This window comes from Trichechus manatus, unplaced genomic scaffold, assembly GCF_000243295.1.
Source record: "Trichechus manatus latirostris isolate Lorelei unplaced genomic scaffold, TriManLat1.0 scaffold00023, whole genome shotgun sequence".
In the NCBI taxonomy this organism is placed as follows: domain Eukaryota; kingdom Metazoa; phylum Chordata; class Mammalia; order Sirenia; family Trichechidae; genus Trichechus; species Trichechus manatus.
The window spans coordinates 9,197,352-9,217,859 of NW_004443959.1; the positions used below are offsets into that span (position 1 = coordinate 9,197,352).

Sequence of the window (20,508 nt, forward strand, 5' to 3'; positions counted from 1 at the left end):
ACAAGAGCTCCAATACAGTGGTTACTGGCTACAAGTTTAAGTAAGCTTAGGTGCCATTAAGATACTGAGCACAACCCAATACGTACCTCATGTACACTACCTTCACTTTACCAGACATTCACAACACAATATATTATCAACCCTTCTAATTTCTTTAGTTAAAATGAGATTTTTTTCTTCTCTATGTAATGTGTCGGATCCCTGGTGGCAGAGTGGCTAAGAGCTCAGCTGCTAACCAAAACAGCATCAGTTCAAGTCCACCAGCTGCTCCTTGGAAACCCTATGGGGCAGTTCTACTCTGTCCTATAGGGTCGCTGTGAGTGGGAATCAACTCGACGGCAATGGGTTTTTTTTTTTAATATAATGTGTCATTGCAAGGCTATAAAAATATACATGCTAATTTAAAATATGCTATTTTATATCAGCAGCAATGCATTCATACCAAACTCAATATATTAAACAGACCCTGGTCTTTTTTCTGTGAGGAAGAATATATCTCAAACTCTTTATTCTTTTTTTATAGAAAAATGTTTAATTAAAAAAAACAAAAAAAAAGACTGTGGGGACCATGGTTCTCGGGAACATCCAGCTCAACTGGCACAACACAGTTTACAAAGACAATGTCCTACATTCTACTCTGGTGAGCAGCATCCGGGGTCCCAAAAGCCTGTGAGCAGCCATTTAAGATACCCCACCGGTCTCACCCCCCGGGAGCAAGGGAGAATGAAGAGAACAGGATACAAGGAAAAGATCAGTCCGAAGGACTAATGGACCACAGCCACCACGGCCTCCACCAGATCGAGTCCAGCACAGCCAGATGGTGCCCAGCTACCACCACTGACCGCTCTGACTGGGATCACAACAGAGGGTCCTGGACAGAGCTGGAGAAGGAGGCAGAACAAAATTCTAATTCACAAAAAAAGACCAGACTCACTGGCCTGACAGAGACGGGAGAAACCCCGAGAGCATGGTCCCCAGACAACACCCCAGCTCACCAGTGAAGTCACTCCTGAGGCTCACCACCCAGCCGGGAACTGGACAGCCCCGTAAAACAAAACGGGACCAGTGAGGCACAGCAGTCCAGGGACAAGGACTAGAAGGCATGAGGGGCCAGGAAAGCTGGCGATAGGGAACCCAAGGTTGAGAAGGGACAGTGTTGACATGCTGGGGGGTTGTCAACCATTGTCATAGGGCAATATGTGTACTGTTATTTTTTTTCATTGTACTTGAGATAAAAGTTTACAGAATAGTTTCTCATTAAACAGTCAGAACACATATTGTTTTATGACAATGGTTAACAACCCCACAACATGTCAACACTGACCCCTCTCAACCTTGGGTTCCCTATCACCAGCTTTCTTGTCCCCTCCTGCCTTTGAGTCCCTGTCCCTGGACTGCTGTGCCCCACCAGTCTCATTTTGCCAAACTCTTTATTCTAAGCATCCCTACCCAATCTTACCTTGTCACAGAAGACTTTTATCTGGCAGTAGGCCCGATGCACAGGCTTATTGCTCCGGTTGTTGTAACTATAGGTGTCAATTTGGATGTTAAGAGGCAAACCCTTCACACCCTTCTGAGAAGAGAAATCTGTGCTTAAGCAGTTCACGGAGATGAAAACCTGCAAAGGAAAGAAAAGGAGCCGTAAGCAACAGGCACCAACAGTCAACCTTAGCACTGCTGGTAAAAATACTAATATCACTGAAATTACTCAAATATATTTAAATGAGAGTTTAGCTTCTCATTGAAAAGAAACTTTTTTACGGGGTAATAAAGGTTTAATTTTAAAACTACCTTTGGGAGCGGGGCAAGGGAGAGTCACTGATTATGAAGCAGTGAGCTACTATTTATCGTGAGAGAAAATTTGGTAACAATTATTGGAGAGGGTTGCACAACATGATTAATGTAATTGACGTGACTGACTTGTACATGAGAAAAAAGTCGAACTGGCAAATGTTGTGTTATATATAAGGTCCCTGGGTGGCCCAAATGATTTGCACTTGCCTGTTAACCAAAGGTTGGTGGTTCAAACCCACCAAGTGGCAGCACAGAAGAAAAGCCTGGCAATCTACTTCTATAAAGATCACAGCCAAGAAAACCCTACAGAGCTCGGTTCTACTCTATAACACATCGGGTCGCCAAGAGTCGGAATCAACTGGACAGCAACAAGTTTGTCTTATATGTATTTTTACAACAATTGAAAAAAGTTTTAAGAAAAACAAACTACCTTTGATCACAGGAATGGTAGACTTCAAAGGGAAAAAAAGGACAGCAGCTTTGCATCCCTGTTAATTTTCCCTCCCAGAATACTCATTTAATATCAGACAGGGCAACTGGAAGAGTCTGGTTGTCTTCCGTGATGTTATTTTTAAACATCACTAATAATATACTTCTCTTTGCAGCTGTTTTATAGCTTGGCACAAACTCTTTGGGAATCCATCTATATTTACGTTTGTACCACCTCATAAGAAAACCTGTAGTACCCCATGTTCTAATATGTTAGAATTTATGAAATCAATATACCTCTAATCCATAATACTTATGATTACCATATTTTCGCAAATCACACGCCCACATCAATAATGCGTACACACATACAACGCACATAGCACGCCTAGGAAAATAATGCGTGAGGGGGTTGAGCAACTGGCAAAAGATGTATAACACGTTTTATTTGCATAAAAATACGATATAAGATTCCAATGATGTTCTCAATCTCTCTCAATTAAAAAAATCTTAATTTTTCCCCCAATTTGTTCTTACTGGTCTTTTGGTTATAGAATCACAGTAGGCCAAGGCCTCAGGGAGTAATTTACAATAATTTTCCTATCTCCTTTCAGGAGTCTTTCATTGTTTAAATATAATTTGAATTCTCACCTTTACATGGCCAAGTGAAAACTAAGACATTAAAGTGGTAAAGTTTGTTAACAGGCTGAGCACTTAATGATCACAAAACACTAAATAATGCATTCCCCACTCAAGACAGTTCCACAAAGATGTGGTTGAAACTTCCTAGAAGGAGAATAACCCAGCAAGACATTATGCTGGTGGGCCTATTTCCATGGGAGGAGAAAAATCCAACTCTTTAAGCAACAGATATGGGGTGCACTAGTCAATCACAAAATTACTTTGGAGAAAACTATCTAAATCAGACTCTTAAGTTTATCAACCCATGGCTTCAAAAGTCTTTTTCTTTCATCAGCACCCGAGCTACCACTCACCCACACAAACAGCTTTTCTGAGAATGTATGTCCGACTACAGCAGGTTTTGCACTAGCTCCTTTCATTTCAGCCATTGACACAGATCTTAGCAATACATTAATTATGTGAAAATCTAAATGGCAGCTGGATTCTTCTCTTTCAAAAAAGAAAAACAAAGGATGGCGTGCCTTCTTCTCATCTCCTTATCCTGTGCTCCAAAACAGTTAAGAAATGTGTATGTGTTTATATTTCAGCAAATTTTCTTAAAAATTAAAATGAATTTAGTCATTATTAATGCGGTACTAGAGGTTAGTACTTGGAGAAACCCAGGTGAATCTTTGTCCAGCAAATGAATATGCTCTACGCCTCCTCCCCATTACACACAACTTTTTGTGATTCCGGATTTTAACTTCTTCACCCAGGGTTTCAATGTTTTTCAGCTCCAGTTAGTTTCAGAATTTATTTCTGATGAGTGAGCACCACATAGTGGATATTACTAGAATTACAGCTTTTAAAACTAAGGTTGGCTCATCAAAGACCCAAAACCATGAAGCCAGATAGATTCCTTCTAGTCCATGGGTCAGCAGCTCCTTTAGCTCTAACAACCAAGAACAGGTCTACTGTAAGTAGCACTGGATGCCATTGCTGAACTAAGGCTTAGGTAGGGATAAGTCAGAAAAAAGAAAAAAAAGTCTGTGAAGAATGTAAGATGAAAAAGAAAGGGAATGGTAAAAAGGTTAAGAAGGAGGAAAATTATAACCGTGATGACAAAGAACTCTCTCTAGGGATAATGCAAAACATCAACATAAGGTTTTTTGTTTTTGTTTTTTACCTTTGCTCTAGTCTATATGCTGCTTCTAAGTAGGCAAAGACAAAAAAAAAAAAAAAAAAAAACAGATAAACAGCAGCTGAAGAGAGAGGAAATAAACTATGATTAAAAAAAAAAAAAAAAAAAAAAACCTAAAAAGATCATGAAAATGTGTCCAAATTAGCAGATTTAAAACTCCTCTTTCATCTTGTCCCTTCACAAACCCTCCACTCAGACTAGTTAACTCACTGTCCCTAGAGCATACTTTGTTCACTGCTGCCTCACCTCTCTGTTCTTCCTCCTCCTATTTTCCCTATGCGTCCTGGTCAGGGTCCCCTCCAACGTTCCCCTCTGCCTATCTAAATCTTTAAGGTCTACCTCAAGTCCCACCTCCACAGAATGTTCCCATCATCTAGACCTGTAACAGAGCCAACAACAACAGACCATCATTTACTGGTCACCTAATATGTTTCAGAAGAAGCCCTGGTGGTGCATGGTTAAGCGCTCGGCTACTAACCAAAGGTCAGCGGTTTGAACCCACCAGTCACTCTGCAGGAGAAAGATGTTGTCGTCAAGTTGATTCTGACTCATAGTGACCCTATAGGACAGAGTAGAACTGCCGCATAAGGTGTCCAAGGAGCGGCTGGTGGATTCCAACTGCCACCCTTTTGGTTAGTGGTCGAGCTCTTAACCAGTGCACCACCAGGGCTCCTCCATAAAGATTACAGCCTTAGAAATCCTATGGGGCAGTATGACTCTGTCCTATAGGATCACTATGAGTTGAAATAGACTCAACGGCAATGGGTTTGGTTTTGGTTAATGTTTCAGAACCCATGCTAGGCGTTTCATATACATCATCTCATTAATTATCACTACAACCTGGACAGACAGAACTATCCCTCTTTTACAGATGAAGCCCAGATAGATTTTTAAAATTGTTCCCAAGGTAGAAAGCAAAGGAATTGAGACTCATATCTAGGACTTTTCTTCCCTTTCCACCCTGGCACTTCTCTATTCAGAAGTAACTTTTTTCCCCTATACTAATCACGTGGCTTTTATTTACTACCTGGAATGCTCTGTGATTTTTACACATATACGTTTCATTTCTCTGGCTAGACCGGATATACTTGGTAGACCAGGTCAATATTCTCTACTTTGCATCCTCCTCAATACTAGCACAGCGCCCCGTCTATGATTGCTTATCTTGCCTGCCATGATTTTCCTTTCCATTTAACTTACTTATTCCCAGTAAATAAGCAAATAGCTTTAATTTTTTAAACACGGAGATCTAAATATATAGGCAAAAAGTGGCACATATGAATTTCAAATCCATTACAGAAACGGCGTGCTCTGACTTCATGTTTTTCTTCCTATATGCGTGTTTTTAGATGCTTCATATATAATCCATGAATCCACAACTAAAAGTTAAGAAGAGAGTTTATGGAACACACTCAGGTTAAAAAAAAAAAGTAGCCCATGCAAACAACTTAGGACATAAGGTAACCAATCATCATATTTTCCATTTTTACAGCCAAATGGAATTCTAAACATCATTCTAGGCCATGGGGCTCAATTCCTAACTCCAAAGCAGCTGCTTGGGAAAGTTGGACTTTACCCTCAATGACTCCAGCAAGTCTCTGGCCCAAAGTAATATTCTCCTTTACAAGAGGATTTCATGGTAATCCAACCTAAAACCCATCCTCTTGCTTCCCAGTTTCAAGTTTCTATTCAAAGCTGAAATAAGCAGGAGCCAAATCCAGGATCAGTATAAATACAGAGCATTCAGAAAGGCATTACTCATTATTATTCATAATTATTTGCAGCCTTTTAATTATATACATTTTCTCCTATTTTTTTAAATCAATTATTTCCAAAGTTGGCAGATTTCTAAATTTATCCAAGAAGTTTTACAGCATTTAAAAAAATGTCATCCTGTTTAGATACACAACCATACCAGAAATTACTGGGAAAAAAAAAACCCAGTGAAATATAAGCATACTAGCCCAGGGACATAAGTAACAGGAAGGACAGTGAGCTAACGAACCTGAAAGATAAAAATGGGGATAAAAATAAAAATTCATTGGACATCTTATGGCAGGATCCAAGGCAAGAACAAGGAAGACAATTAATGGGCACGTGCTGGCCCTGAAGGGGACATATATTCTGTGTTTAAGCCTCAGCCAAAGGCTGGCAAGGGGAGCAAGACTCCCATTATGGTGTGTTCCAGCAAGAGGTAATGTGTTCAACAGAAAAAGTTGTGGTCTGAAAATTAAAATATCTGATTTTCTGGTCCCAGCTGTCACTAATTAGTGCTGTGACCCTGGCCAAGGGTTCTCATCTGTCAGATGACGGCAGAATTAGATTATCTCTAGACACTTCTAACCCTAGAGTTCTATGGTTACGTTTACATTGAAAGATTATGAATTCTATGTCCCTACTCAGTATTTACTGGTGAAAATAATTTTGTGTAATACATTTATAAATGTTTTATAAATCATATTATTTTAAAAGTATCATACAAGGTTGCCATTTAAGTAAGTCACAGTAACTACTTGTGTAAAGTTAAGTATCCTATAAAGCAGTGGTTCTTAAAGTGTAGTACCAGGAGCATCAGCACTGCCTGGGAACATGTTAGACATGTAGATTATCAGGCCCCACACCAAGACCTACTGAATCAGAAACTGGAGGGTTTAACAAGCTCTCCAGGTGATTCTGATAGTAATAGATTAGCCTCTGTAGGCCATACACAAGTACTCAACTCTGTTACAGCGGAAAGCTGCCACAAACAGTAAGTAAACAAAAGGGTGTGATGGTCTTCCACTGAAACTTATTTACATAAACAAGCAGCTAACTGGATAGGGCCCGAGAGCTCTAGCTGCTGACCCCTGATTGAAACCATTTTCTAAGTTGTCCAAAGTTCTGCGGACATTATATTTATCCTCACATCATCACTATGTGGTAAACAGAAAGGAAGTATTATTTCCCTTTTCCACATAAGTCACTTCCTGACAAAACATCCAGTGTGAACTTCTCGCTAGTACATTATTTCACCCACGGAACCATGTACTTTTTGTCAATATAACCTACACTTATGGAGGGGACTAGGTTAAGTGCTGAGTGAGAAGCTCAGCTTCTGTTGTTATTATGTCCTGTCGAGTCGATTCTGACTCATACTGACCCTCAGCTTCTAGGAATCTTTAATTTAGGAAGGTGACAATCTCTAGTCAGTAGCACCCAAAACAGGTGGGAAAGCAAGTGTAGGAATACAAGCCATACCTCTCCCTTTGAAGAATTTGGAAACAACAAGACAGGCACATTTTGTTCCTCAGAGTTTTAACACTGAAGATTGGTTCTAGCTACTGACGAAGATAACAGATCAAGTCACACAAATCTGGATAAAACAAATATTCAGAACATTCTCAGGGTACAAAGAAATACTCTCTATAGATGAGATCACAGAAAAACTCCAATATCTCCTGCAGAGGATGTGAAAGAGGTAAGAAGATGAATTATTACATATCCAACGACAAGTCTATAAAATACACATGTGCACGCACGCACGCACGCACGCACACACACACACACACACTCTGTCTCTCAGAAAGTCCTATTTCTGAAGTTTGAGAGTGACCTGAATGATACAAGACCTTCCTTCTCTAGAATGATGTAAATATCTCTGAAATATAACTTTAAGAACTCAAATGATGATCGTTTGTTTTCATACTTCCTTCCCACTTATTCTGAGGAAAAATCTAATTTTATTCAAATAATCAGACCAACAAAATCACAGATGAGCAACTAATGTTCCCACCCAAAATTACCAGGAGAGAAAAAAACTAACCACCAAGATAAGCTGCTAAACAGGCTGAAGATGCTCCACAAGATTCCTTGTTAAATATCCGCCCCATTTTTCTAAGACAGTTCCTCATTCTTGGCTGAGAATTCACACATTTAGAACTTTTCAAAAGATTTAATTTTGTTTTTGAATTTCAGTTTGAAAACGAGAGGAAAACAACAACAAAACAAGGTGACTGACGTTATCAAAAGATTAATTTGTACCAGTTTTTTATTCCAAATGTTCACAAGCACAAAAACCAACAAGAAATTAGATCTTGAACTAATTTATGACGATTTTTCCAGGGAGCATTAGGGCAGCCACACAATATTGTTCACATAGTTGGCTGCTTTCTCCAACTTTACTCCTCAAAGGAAAAAAAAAAGGGGAGAAGACAAAAGCAAACAGTATGCTCAAAATACAGATCAACATCACAGACTCACTTCCCAGCAGGTAAAGTGAAAACAACTGAGAATGAATTTTATAAACCCCCAACTCACCTACTCTTTTTGGGCTTTATCACCTACACCACAAACCAAGGCACAATTCTGGTAACACTTGCTGACTGTCTAGTCTAAAGAGAGTAGTCAGATATGTAAACTTTAACAAGTGAGTTTAATTTGTAGGAGGAAATTATAGAAATATTTTTCACCCACCTAATTCTCAGAAAGAAAGCATTAACAAAGCAATCTGAATGTCAGTCAAGATACAAAAATTTTAAGCAGTTCAGCCAGAAGCTAAATTATGAAATTGACTCATAATTGAGTACACTATTAGCAGGATTACTTCTCATGAACTAGCAAACATGTTGTTCTTTTTCTAAAATTTACCACAACAGTGCTACCTGTTCTATATACTATTCGTGTGCAAAAAAAGAACTCGACATCCAAATGAAACAGCATTTTTTCTTCCACTGAGAAATTCAGGTAGAATTTTCCATGTTTTTGAAATATTGCTGTTGTAATGGTGAAAATAATTTCCTTACAACTTTTGTAATATGATTTGCTCAAATAAGTGGAATTAAATTTGCTTAAATAAGTGGAATTAAAAAAAACTTCCAAATATATAAGAACCACCCTTATGACAGTTTGGATAAGTCAATGATTTTCTTTTTAAGGCGTCTGATTTTTAAACTAAAACAGAGGAACTGAGTGTTGAGCTCATGAGAGCAAGTGACAGGTCACAGGAGTGCACGGAGGTAACGTCACCTCAGTGACTGCAAAAGTGAAGGAGGCTGGCACCAGTCCTTAACAACCTTCAGTGGTTCTCCACAGTCCGAAGGAATGGATCCAAATTCTGTGGTTGGGGTATTCAAAACCCTCTAAAATCTAGCTCCAAACTCCCCCTCTAGTCTCACTTTTACACTCTGGGATCTTTATTTTCTCTGACCCTCAATTTTAAAGTAATCTTTATTCCATTCTCTGCTGACATCACTCTGATCTGTAAAGACCTAGTATCAACTGATATATCTTCTCAGTGAAGCATTCCCTAATCTACCCAAATAGAATGTGTCACTCTCTCAGCTGGGCTCCCACGGGACTCTGTTTATAACCCCACTTTATAACCCCACTTTATAACCCCATTTTAGCACTTATAAATTGTATTGAGTAGCTTTTTACTTGTCCTCCCCTACCCTATCCCCCAGCCAGACTATAAGCTTCTTCAGGGAAAGAGCCACATCTCTATACTCTCATCCCTGGGCTCAAGGAAAAGGAATAAATGAACAGCATGAACATACCACCTCTACTGAACACTTTTGCCACCCTGTCAGAGTATAATGAGTAAGTACTGAAAGTTCCCTGAGGGCAGGGACCATGTGTTACTCATTTTTTAAATTTCTTCCAGTCTTTAGTACATATTTTGCATTTCTCCAAATGTGTATTATCTACTACTAAATGGTACTGAAATAAATACTGGTAATTAGAGAAAGCAAAACCACGGGTACCCAAAAATCTACATATGATTTCCAAATCTTATTTTAACAAGTTTCAAATTTTCACAAAACTTTAAACACACACAGTAGTGCCCAAGAATAAAAACAAACAAAATAAAAACACTCAATAAAAAAGAGCTAATATAAAGTTACACAAATGAGCCCTTCTTTCTTCCAATCTCTAGTAAAGGAGCCTCTGAACAATAAAATGGCTAAAAATCAGGCAAAAATAAGAGGGAAAAAAAGCAAGTGACTGCTTAATGAACACGTCAGGCAACTGCCACTACAGAATTAATTCAGGAGTTTATATAGTCAGTTTAATTACTCATTCACCAAATACATATTAAAGCCAAGTATATGTAAAATGCTGCTCGGCCTTCTGTATTGTACAAAGGTGACCTAGGAGTTTCAGTCTGCTTGGAGGGAAGATGTGAACATGAATAACTTGTGAACTTGGGCAACAAGTTTCTTAACCTCCCTAAGCCTGTTTTCTGTATCTGTGAAATGGGGTCAGAGTAGTAGTAATTTCATAAGTTGTTTTGAGAGTCAAATAAGATAATCCATGAAAGGGCTTAGCAAAGAGTCAGGTACATAGTAAGAACTCAGTAAATGTTAGCTCAAATACCCTAGCAGCATGTAGTTTTATTTGGTTGGAGTTTAGGATTTGGGGTCATTCATTCAGTAAACGTGTATTTCTTATTGAGCTGGCACTGTCAGGATGCTCTGGGAATACAAAATTAGTAAGACATGGCTCAGTTCTCAAGGAGTTCAAACTTTACTGGAAGGATTGCCACATAAACTACAAGTACAGCTATAGACATGTTTACAAAGGAATTGGAAGATAAGGAAGGTTCCTGGAGGTGACACCTGAATGGAGTCCTAAAGGATAGTTAGAACTAGCCAGGCATTCAGAGGCCAGAATGAGCCTATCAGCTTGATATGTACGAATCTAGAACTAAAAGTACTAGAGCTTAAAGTCTAAGTGTTGTGGGGGATATGAGGCAGGAGTGGTAGGGATCAGATCATGAAGGCCCTCGTATGCCATGGTAAGGAGCTTGGACTTCATCTTATAAATGAGCGTGTCTCAAACCATTGGGGTCTGTGGGCTGAGTATCTTGGGTTTGGAAGTTCTTTAAGAATTTTTAATAATACATTTTCAATTCAGTGATAAAACTTTTTAAAATCACAAACTCTGTGTTGGATTGCCAACATAGAGTCAGATGTTACCAGGACATTTCAGTGTTAGCGTTTGTCCTTAAGTATTGCATTTGAGCCAGACGAGGTCTTCAGGTGCTGTGTGATCAGAAGCTTTGCAGCCATTTAAATAGAGGAGTGTCTCTCAAACTGGGGTCTTGGATATATTTTTAGTGGTTAAGCAGCTTTTTTCTCTTTTAAAAATGGATATGTATATTATTCACATTTCACAAACACTGCTGTAGGTGGTAGAAAATAAGACTGGAAAGGCAAATTGGAGTCGAATATATAGCATCTTGAATGTTAAAAGAATCTAGTCTTTATTACGTAGACAGTGGCGAGCTGTTGAAAATGTCGTTTGTGTAGTATGACACACAACTAGACCATTTAAGTTAGTTCTAACTGCCTGGTAAATATAAGCAGGAAAGGAAAAAAGATCAGTTAAAAGGAAGAAAAGTTTGTTGATTAAACTATAGAAGATGCTCCAGAAAGTTGGTAAACAAAAAAAGTTGTACATTCCAAAAATGCACTTATCCTTATTGCCCAGCCTCCTTATTGCCTAGCCTCCTTACTGCCTAGCCTATAAGCATTTACCTTTAATATGAATATCATACAGTTGAAACTCTGGCTATTCAATATCTTTTAACTCAAGAGAGACAGTGTCCAGTTGTAGATTACGCTCAGGCTCTGAAGATATAGACAGTAAATTGATAACACAGTCAAAATCGGGACCTATGCTCCCTGACTCCAAACTCAAAGCTCGTTTCTCTAAACCACACCACCATGATGACGAATATATAACTAGAGAAGCACCTAATGGAAAAATTGTTTGGTGAGCTAGGAAAATTTAGGGAAAAAAGTGACCCTCAAGTGGCTGTGAGCAGGTGTTTTGATCATGAGGCATGAAATTAAAAGGTACCCATATTTCAAAACAAATAGCTAGTCTGTGCCAAACTTCCTATTTGATTTCATATAAGTCACAAGACTTACCTGAAGACGTAGCTCCATCAGAGATGGTTGCAGCCATTGTGGATACAGTCCCAGTAGTCTCTGTGAGTCTCTATCACTTTAACCCATTCTAGTATCAAAATTTAACTTAGCCAAATACAGATATAATATCCATAATCTCATTTCTAGATATAATTCATCTACTAAATTCAAAGTAGAAAACCTGGAATAAATTTTAATTTAATTCTCCTCCAAACCAGTTATGAAGACTGCTCTAAGACAGTTTTAAGTAGCTTTTCTTAGATAGAAATCTCCTGACAACTGAAATTAAAATGTGAGGTCAACAATGTAGTTTATTCTCATCCCAAATCCAACAGCACTAGTAAAGAGAATAAAACCACAGTTTATATGAAGTTATAAATGTCAACTAAAGCCAATGGAGTGGGAAAAAGTTTAAACTAAGATATCAGGATTGAATGCTTGGCTAAAGTCTAATTAGACACTAACATTTATTGGGCATTATATGGCAGACACTTACATTCTTTCCTCCAAACCCCCCCGCCCGTAAAAAAAACCAACAAAAACAAAAACAAAACCCTGATTTAGTTCTATATGAGCCTTGTATTTCCCATACTTCTTGATTCATATGTGCTGGCTTAATTAATAGGCCCAAGAAGGTATCAAAGACTGACTAATTCATAAACTCAGAAGTAGAATCCAGTTCCACTACTGATTTATTAGATAATTCTAGGTAAGTCACAATTCCCCACTGCTCTTACAATGTGAGGTAATAAAAACTAAAAATCCCACTAGAGAATATCAGCACAAACCAAAACAAAACAAAACAAAACAAAACACAAAACAAAACTTCAAATGTGAAACTATCATGTGTGTTATTTCTCAACTATCAAATGACCATCAAGAGAAAAGAGAAAGAATGGGAAGAATGGAGGCAGGGAGAATAGGGATGTGGGAAGTGAAAAGCACTAACTTGAAATCTTCTCACATCTAAGCGGGGCGTTTCCCAGCAGGAAAAACAAGGATCTAGTCATCACCCTTGATGTTGTCACAGTGCTTCCTTCCCACACCTCCCACACATCATCTTTGGTTTCTGCATGGATTGCAGAGAGCCAGGGAAAAAGTCACAAAGACAAAGAGAGGGGGAGAGAGAGTGAAGAGAGATGAAAGAGAAACATTCTAGAGTACCTGTATACTATTCTTCCCTCTGTCATATCCTATAAACAGGACCTGGTGAACCTAAGGACACTTGGCAGATACAGTATTTGGCACCTGTTGTCCTAAATAAGTAGAATGTTTGTCCTGGAATATGCAGAACTGGATGCAGGTGTGACACAAGGCAAACACAGACCACATTCCATCATCGCTAGGTACAGAATAGGACAGGGAAGCGAATGGGTCAAAAAGGGGAGACCTGGCAGGCAAGCTGACTTCCAACCAAAATTCCTAATTATAAATGGAAATTTCCAATGTCTACTTTAAAAAAAAGTAAAGAAAAAGTCCCTAAACAAATAATGGAGAGAGCTCACTTACATTTATTCTAAAGGATTTGGAGTCTTGTATGTACAAGCACTACCTTGCTGCTATATTAAAGAAACGTGAACTCCAAGGTCCCGTAAAACAAAACAAAACAAAACCCACTGCTGTCAAGTCTGACTCACAGCAACCCTACAGAACAGAGAAGAAGTGCCCCATAGGGTTTCCAAGGTTGTAAACCTTTACAGAAGCAGATTACCACATCTTTCTCCCATGAAGCAGCTGGCAGGTTCGAACTGCTGACCTTTTGGTTAGCAGCCAAGCTCTTTAACTAACCACTGTGCCACCAGGGCTACTTCAAGGTCTCATACTGCCTTGAAATCTCTATTCCAGGTAAATTCAGCGACTACTACTAATGTCAGGTCAGAGTCTCTGATTTAGTTTATAAGTAGCAAAATTGGTTGAAATGACAGATTTAGAAAACCAGCTTAGATGCAATTTTCAGGAAGGGCTTAGGAAAAGGAGGGTTCGGGTGAGGAGCTGTCAAAGGAGAAAGCTCTGTAGAGCTTATTGTTTCTTGACAGTGGTGGGGTGGGGGAAGGGGAAAAGTTTGACCAAAAGAAAAACTAAATCAAGTGACAGCACAAATAGTGGCTAAACGGCAATAGGTGCTTCAAACTCGTTTCACAAGATGCAAGTTTCATTACTGAACTAAAGCTTTCTTCAGCTGCCAAGCGTTTCACTCGTCCGATCAGAAACATCATAGACTTGGCTCTTACCCTCAGGCATGTGCTATAATAAATGCGAGCTATTGTTACCTGTGGATTCTAAAGTTCCACCAAGATTCAATGTATTCTCCATCTGGATGGAACCTCCTGCTCAGACACTACGAAGTACACTCCTTGAAATGCTTTCAAGCCAAAGTCAAACAAACTCAGCTAACAAAAAAAATTTAAGAAGTTTAAAGGAGAACTCATCCTGTCAACCCTACCAAGAATAGTTCCCTCAAAGCAAAATTTCTAATTGCCAAGAGTTTATTCCTTATCAGTTAAAGGAAGGCACTCCCCACAGACTTCCAATCAAGAAAATTTTGCTTTTCTCAATACTGATCAAACCACCACTCTAAAAACTATTCATTCCCTATAAAGGAATGTGACTGTCTCTCTGGTATCCCCAAAAATATATATATTTTTTTTTACTGTAATAAACATGTACTTTCAAACTGTATAAAAGGAATCTCAATTCAGAAGCCTCCATTTCTATCTTGAGTTTCCCTAAGGTTCAAAGGATAGAAATATGGGGATAAACCAGTTCATTCAAGTTAGCTTTGTGATCTGTCTAGACTCTAAAAGTCTCTTACCCTTTGTTTTAAAAATAACAATGCTTCCTGATTTCTCTCTAAACCATAGGCTCTATTTAGGCCAGGGAGGATATGCTTTAGTTTTAAACTTCCTGCCTTCGTTTTAACTGCAATCGCAAGTAAGATACTTGACTCACTTCTCTCCCTCCTCCCCTGGAAATTTCAAGTTGTGAAACAAACCAAACCTGTCCCTGCTTAATGCAACCAAACATGGCAACACCTTATTTTAATGGAGCACTTGATTGATGCTTCACTGGAATGGAATCCCTATAAATGAAAGCAATATGTTCAGGACAAACAAATTAAAAATCGCTCTCACAATGAATTCCAAATATTAGGCTTAGACAAAACAAAAAACTGTTATTAAATGCACGAGCCTGCATCCCATAAACACGTACAAAAAGTCTTAAGTTCAAGTTACCAGAATGGTTACACCCCTCGTCTAGAGAATGAACTCTGCAAGCCTCAGTAATCCCTCTCCGGGAAACGCCATACACTTTTGCTGAGACAAGAAGACAAAAGGGAAGGATACCAATGCCCCATCCAAACACAGGCTCCCTCACGGGAAAGCTTCTTGGTACTCTAGTCAGGCTCCAAATTCTATTTTAATCCTCTTTCTTTTGTAACATGAGCTCTCCCATGACACATAAAACATTTGGCTCTGAAGGACAATCCTTCAGAATGCTTCAGAGTTCCTTCTTATAGCTGATAGATTATAATTAAAACTACAAGCACAAAGTATTCTTGTTTGACAATTTTCTTTCTCCCCTCTAGGAAACAGGATGCTCTGATCTTGTCCTGCCTCCTGTCTCTGGCTGCCCCTTTCCCCTTCTCCACAGCCAACATGCTACACTGAAGGTAAAAAACGTAAGGGAACTGAACCGTGAAGAGAAAGAAAAGTGTGTTGAAACTGGCTATGTCACCCCTAGAGATAAGATCATGCCATCATAAAAAAGATGCAGGTCCATCTGTCTGTGAGTAATCTGATCACAAACTGAAAGGCCTGAGGAAGGCTGATTAAAACGCAGCCCAGTTCCCACAACGGCACTGCAGGAGAAATGCCCAAATCTCCAGGTTGTCTGAAGTCATAGAGCACACCAAACCAAAAAAAGCCAAACCTGTTGCCATCGAGTCGATTCCGACTCATAGTGACCCTACAGGACAGAGTAGAATTGCCCCATAGCGTTTCCAAGGAGCGGCTGGTGGATCTGAACTGCCTGCCTTTTTGTCAGCAGCCATAGCTTGCCATAGCTTTTAACCACTGCACCACCAGGGCTCCGCAGAGTGCACAGTAACACAAAATTAGACTCTACATCTAACTTTTTCTCTGACATTACTTACTCCATGGAACCTGGTGTATGCCTGACAATAAGTTCTTCACTGTTGATATTTTAAAAATGAAACATGTAAATGGTAGCTGTACCCTAGTCCCCCTAGTATAAAGGTTTAGGTTTGTCACTATTGGAGAAAATCTGTTAGGTACTTAGTATCCCTGGGGTTCATTACATCTGTAAAAGGTTTGCTTAATATTCATGAAAATCACGGCTATATATAAATATCTACACACACACGTGCAGAGTAGTCTCCCCTTATGTTACAGTATATTGTTGTAATTGTCTATTTTATTATTATTGTTTACTCTCTTACTGTGCCTAATGTATAAATTCAACTTTATCACAGGTATGTATGCATAGGACGAAACATAGTAATATATAGCGTTCGGTACTATTAGTGGCTTCAGGCATCCACAGGGTGTCTTGGAACATACCCTCCACAGATAAGGTGGGACTACTGTATACATAGAGCCCTGGCGGTGAAGTGGTTAAGAGCTCAGGCTGCTAACCAAAAGGTCTCAGCAGTTTGAATCCACCAGATGCTCCCTGGAAACCCTACGGGGCAGTTCTCCTCTGTCCTATAGGGTCACTGTGAGTTTGAATCGACTTGATGGCACACAACAACTGTATATACATAATCAAAGAAATCTTGAACTTTGCTCTGAACTGTAGCTGTCCTCCTATTTGCCATACTGTCTAGTTAACTATAATCGAAAGATGTTCCTATAGAGTAAAACAGACATCCTCTCTGATCATGGTTTCCTTGGATTATAGGACTCCCTCAGAGTTGGTGGTCTAATTTTCACTGGATTCAAATACAGCCGTTTTTTGGCTTATAATTTCGACTTCTCTGTAGTAAAATATCACTCAGCCAGCAAGCAACATAAAATATTTTCTAGTAGCAAAGTGCTCTTCTACTAAAGGAACTTATATGAGCGAGTCCACTATGCTGCTCTATTAACAAAAATTCTTACACTTTTAAATAATCTCCCGTCAAGAACACTTCCTATCCAACTCAAGGTCTAGATTCTTACCTCCTTAGAAGGTCTCATTCCGATGACCAAGCAGCAAACACACAATCATCTGGAGGGCTAAGTGCTTTTTTATGGATACTGAGCAGGTAGTGATGCCCCATTAAATGTGAACATAGGAAAGACATCTTAGCACAGTGCCTGGCATACAGCAGGCAATCAAAGAAGTCAATTCTCTCTCCCTAACTTCTTTTTCCTCTATTTATTCTAGATCTTCAGGCTTTGAGAGGCCCTTACTTCATATCACTAACCAAATCTCAATGCTGTTGTAAACTCTTAGATTTACAACCCAAACAAGAAATTAAACCCCAGGCCAAGATGTGAAGCCTGTCCAGAATTACTCACTTGGTTTAGGAAATACTGAAAACTCACTACCTTTAATGTCAAAATAACTGTGACCACCATTATATAAAACAGAAGGTTTACTTCTCCTCCAAGTAGCTCCTCTGCAGTGAATTCATTATTTAATGAGCACAACAGGTAGCCCCCAATTTAGAACTTAATCTGTGTTCCCAAAGTTCATTTAAGTGGTATAAACACAGTTTTCCTTAGAACCCATGGTGTTATGTTTAGGACTGCAAACTATCTCACAAAAGCCTATTTAACCTACAATATACCTGACTGAACTAAGAAGCCCTGGTTGCACAGTGGTTAAGCACTCCACTACTAACCAAAAGGTCGGTGGCTCAAACCCAGTCGTTCCACCGGAGAAAGATGTGGCGGTCTACTTCCATAAATATTACAGCCTTGGAAACTCTATGGGTAATTCTACTCTGTCCTATAGGGTCATTATGAGTCAGAATTGACACAACGGCAATGGGTTTGGTCTGGTTTGATAACTGAACTACAATACTGGTGTGTGCAATACTAGCCTGGATCTAGCACAGTGCCTTGCATACAGCAGGTGCGGATATTTGCTGAATAAAGTTATAAATTCCTGCAACAGAAGGAAAAGGTGCACAGCTGGCTCTAGATAAAATGTTTATATAGCTGAAGTATGGGTTAATCGTTCTCCCCACCTCCTCATCTCCTAGTTCTCTCTTCCTCAGGTGATTGGGACCCTCGTATCTTGCCCTAGAAATGCTAAACTTGAGCACCTCCCTAGAGTGCCATCTTTTAATGTTTTGAAGGCAACTGCTGCCAAAATTACCTCAAGCAGCTGATCTCAGCTATACATCAGAAGAGAGCTGATTATTTCACAATGAAATGGGAATGTGATGAACTTCAGCCTGACCAGAGACTTCTGACTCTAAAAAGACACCTGACTACTCGAACAAGTCTCTGTAATTTTTTGTGAAGTACAACAAAATGAACAGGTGTACAAAGTGGACAGACTGGTGCAGTCTGGGGGACTGTTTCTAAGATATTTCTGCTTTTGAAAACAAATTCCTTCTCCCCCACCACTTTGAAAACCAATGATTGTTTACCACTTTGAAAACCAATGACTGTTTACAAGTTCCATAACTTCTTCAAGTTTCCATGGTAACAGCAGGTATATGTTTATGTTGATGAGCAGAGTGTGTACACGGACACTATATGAGTCCTGGCTCTGGCAGTGTTCTTCCCAAACGAGAAGATAAATCAAGAAGTTCAATATTGAACCTCATCTGTTCTCTCAACAGAGTTGCCTCCAAAGTGAGAGGCAGCTTCAGGGAAGATTTGGATGTTGACATTGGGCCAGAATTCTGGTTTTATTCATCCTGGCATGGCCAAAAGGGTGTAATTAAAAAAAAAAAAAAAAAGACCCATTGCCATCGAGTCGCTTCCAACTCACAGTGACCCTAGAGGACAGAGTAGAACTGCAAAGAATTTCCAAAGAGTGTCTGGTGGATTTGAACTGCTGACCTTTTGGTTAACAGACAAGCTCTTAACCACTATGCCACCAGGGTTTCCAAAGGGTGTAATAGATACCTTTACAAGAAGGGATGGGGGGAAAAAATGCCACGTATCTCCAAAAACCCTTCCGTTTGTGGGGGAGAAGAAAGTGGGAATAAGAATCAATAAACACAGAGACCAAGAAACTGGGTAAAGAAAGTGGATAGTTTAGAAAAAGTAAAAAAAAAAAGATCTATAGCTACAGGATTCTGCAGGCACGATTTGTTTACTCTAGCTGCCCTGGGGCATCAATTACTTTATGTATAATAACAGAAAACAGCAACTCCACCGGGGAAAGATACTTAATTCCAACACACGCTTGAAGTTGATGCCTGATATCAGCTTCAAAAGGCAGCAGGCTCGTTAAGAAGCAGCATAACACCCTTCCAGAAGCCAGCAACAACTTAAAAATCAAGTCAGTGCCAGGGGTCTGGAAGGGGAAATGAAACTAAATTTACCTACAGCAATTAACAATGCTATTAAGGCTACTTAAGACACACCTCCAACAATATTTCTCTTGAACACAAACATGCTGTAGGCCTTTCGAATAAAACAAGCCATTATCCCTATCCGTCATCTTGGCTTTCATTACTCCCACACTAAGACTGACACATCGAACAAACAAAACGCCCTGCCCATGTGCAAGGCCTTTTAGCCAAGATCTCCAGGCACTCTGACAGGTACTTATTAATCCTGACAACACCCCAACAAAGAAGACAGTTGCCACTCTAGCCTTTTTATTTTTCTAGGGGGATAAAAGGGGGAAAAAAACTAAGCTAGTGAACTCAGGGACTAACCCAAGGTCACAGATAAGTCAGAGAAGCGATCACCTCCTCTACAACTTCTCAACTGGTTCCTAACGACAAACAGGAAATATTTCTCCAGTTTTCCTTTAGAAGCACCCCCAAGGGCACAGGGCCAACTCTTCTTATGTAGCCAACACACTGAGTCCGATTATATTTAATGTCAAAATAACTGTAACAACAATTATATAAAATAGAAAGTTTACTTTTCCTCCTCGTAGCTCCCCTGTAGTGAATTCATTGTTTAATCAAGCACTAAACTCGGGACAGTTTGCTGACGTTTGTCTACGAGCAAGGTGGTCAACAGGGAAGGCTTCATGCAATTATGGTAACTTAAGCCTCTTCACAGACTAGTGGACCCAACTTACTATATCCTGCAGTCTTTAAAACACACTTCTGCCTTCAACATGATGATCACAATTACAAAGGATAGCAACTGTAATACAAATTTAAGCTGGTTCTCAAGAATCCAGTCATATGGTTTTTAAAGGCAACCTTTGATGCTGTCATTAGGTGCTGTCAAGTTGGTTCTGACTGATAGCAGCCCTACGCGTAACAGAATGGAAGACTGCCTGGTCCTGCGCCATCCCCACAATTGTTGCTATGTCTGAGCCCATTGTTGCAGCCACTGTGTCAATCCATTTTGTTGAGGGTTCTCCTCTTTTTCGCTGACCCTCTACTTTACCAAGCATGAT

The 20,508-nt window shown here is 39.4% G+C and overlaps 1 protein-coding gene across 1 annotated transcript in view; it reads right to left on the reverse strand.

The window, feature by feature from the left end:
• Nucleotides 1-20,508, reverse strand: part of GRHL1 (grainyhead like transcription factor 1) — a 54,095-nt gene that overhangs the window by 18,192 nt on the left and 15,395 nt on the right. Inside the window, exon 9 of the mRNA XM_023728263.1 lies at nt 1,460-1,618. Coding sequence (XP_023584031.1) covers nt 1,460-1,618 — 159 coding nt within the window. The remainder of the gene's footprint in view (nt 1-1,459; nt 1,619-20,508) is intronic.